A 1144-nucleotide genomic window follows, 5' to 3' on the forward strand; every position below is an offset into this window, starting at 1 on the left:
GAGTCCCACATTGTTTTGTCAAACTCACAAACCGAAGCAACGCTTCATGTTGGTGACCTTGATCAGTGTAAGCGGTCGTCATTACCGCCAGCCTGAATAACTGTCTTACTGTATTTAACCTCATCCTGGGTCATCACAGTTTTTTCAGTGACCTTTAACCTGCTGAGAGAACCTGGAACCCAACGAGTCCAGACTGACTGGGATGTGCTGAGGTCAACAGAACAAGAACTCACACAAGTTTGTTTGGGTCAGAACCTTTATACACGTAAACAGATCAATGTTTGTGAGGTGGAGCGTCATCCCTGATGGGCCTGAAGGGGGCGATCTCCTTCACGATTCTCTCTGCAATGCTTTTGTTGTTGGCGGCAACAATTCTCCTGGACATCAGGTCCAGGTCCGCTCCTAGTCAGAGACGGGTTGGTCAGAGAGGAGCAGCATTAGGGACGGGAAGTTCTGGAGCGTTCTTACCCTCCACGTCCATCAGAACCCCTCCAGCCTCCGACACCAGCAGAGACGCCGCCGCTATGTCCCAGACGTGGATCCCGATCTCATAGTAGGCTTCCACACAGCCCGACGCCACCAGACACATGTTGATGGCTGCACTGCCGGCGCCGCGCACGCTGAGGAGCACAGAAACGGGTGGGTAACACAGCTCTGCCCTGCGTCAGGACCTCTGGTCCCACATCTCCTCCTCCTTACCCGTGGACTGGGAGCTTCAGGATGTTTCTGAGGCTGCAGAAGATGCTGTCCACAGCTTCCGGGTCTCTGTTGGATCCAAACTCTGTGGCAATGATGGACTGGTGGACGTCTGGAAGCAACAACTCATGTCTGTTCGTGCACCTCAGGAGGTGATGGTGTTTGCTGATGGATCACTGACCTGTCTGAGCGGACACCTGCAGAGGTTCTCCGTTACAGAACGCTCCCTTCCCCCGCTGCGCCGTGAACATCTTGTCCTCAAGACAGCTGTAAACCACACCCACCTCCACCTGACGTCACAGGACGGGTTTTAAAACCAGTCTGAAACCAGCCAGTCTGAAACCAGCCAGTCTGAAACCAGCCAGACTGAAACCAGCCAGACTGAAACCAGCCAGACTGAAACCAGCCAGACTGAAACCAGCCAGACTGAAACCAGCCAGACTGAAAC

The 1144-nt window shown here is 53.8% G+C and overlaps 1 protein-coding gene across 1 annotated transcript; it reads right to left on the reverse strand.

Annotated features, from left to right (window-relative positions):
• Nucleotides 1–233: 233 nt before the first annotated feature.
• Nucleotides 234–1036, reverse strand: LOC107081147 (inositol monophosphatase 1-like). The gene is made up of 4 exons (XM_015369350.1): nucleotides 878–1036; nucleotides 700–808; nucleotides 469–620; nucleotides 234–402 (listed from the first exon to the last, which is right to left on the reverse strand). The coding sequence occupies exons 1-4, from the start codon at nucleotides 945–947 to the stop codon at nucleotides 275–277; spliced, it is 459 nt and encodes a 152-aa protein (XP_015224836.1). The 5' UTR covers nucleotides 948–1036; the 3' UTR covers nucleotides 234–274.
• Between the last annotated feature and the right edge of the window lie 108 nt (nucleotides 1037–1144).

The sequence above is a fragment of the Cyprinodon variegatus genome, unplaced genomic scaffold (assembly GCF_000732505.1).
Source record: "Cyprinodon variegatus isolate N-32 unplaced genomic scaffold, C_variegatus-1.0 Scaffold3080, whole genome shotgun sequence".
In the NCBI taxonomy this organism is placed as follows: domain Eukaryota; kingdom Metazoa; phylum Chordata; class Actinopteri; order Cyprinodontiformes; family Cyprinodontidae; genus Cyprinodon; species Cyprinodon variegatus.

Excerpts from the sequence above, each read along its gene's own strand:
- LOC107081147 (XM_015369350.1), bottom strand. The coding sequence starts at position 947 with ATGTTCACGGCGCAGCGGGGGAAGGGAGCGTTCTGTAACGGAGAACCT. Across the intron at positions 809-877 it reads GCAGGTGTCCGCTCAGACAG|ACGTCCACCAGTCCATCATT; the intron begins GTCAGTGATCCA and ends TGTTGCTTCCAG. Across the intron at positions 621-699 it reads CTGAAGCTCCCAGTCCACGG|CGTGCGCGGCGCCGGCAGTG; the intron begins GTAAGGAGGAGG and ends TGTGCTCCTCAG.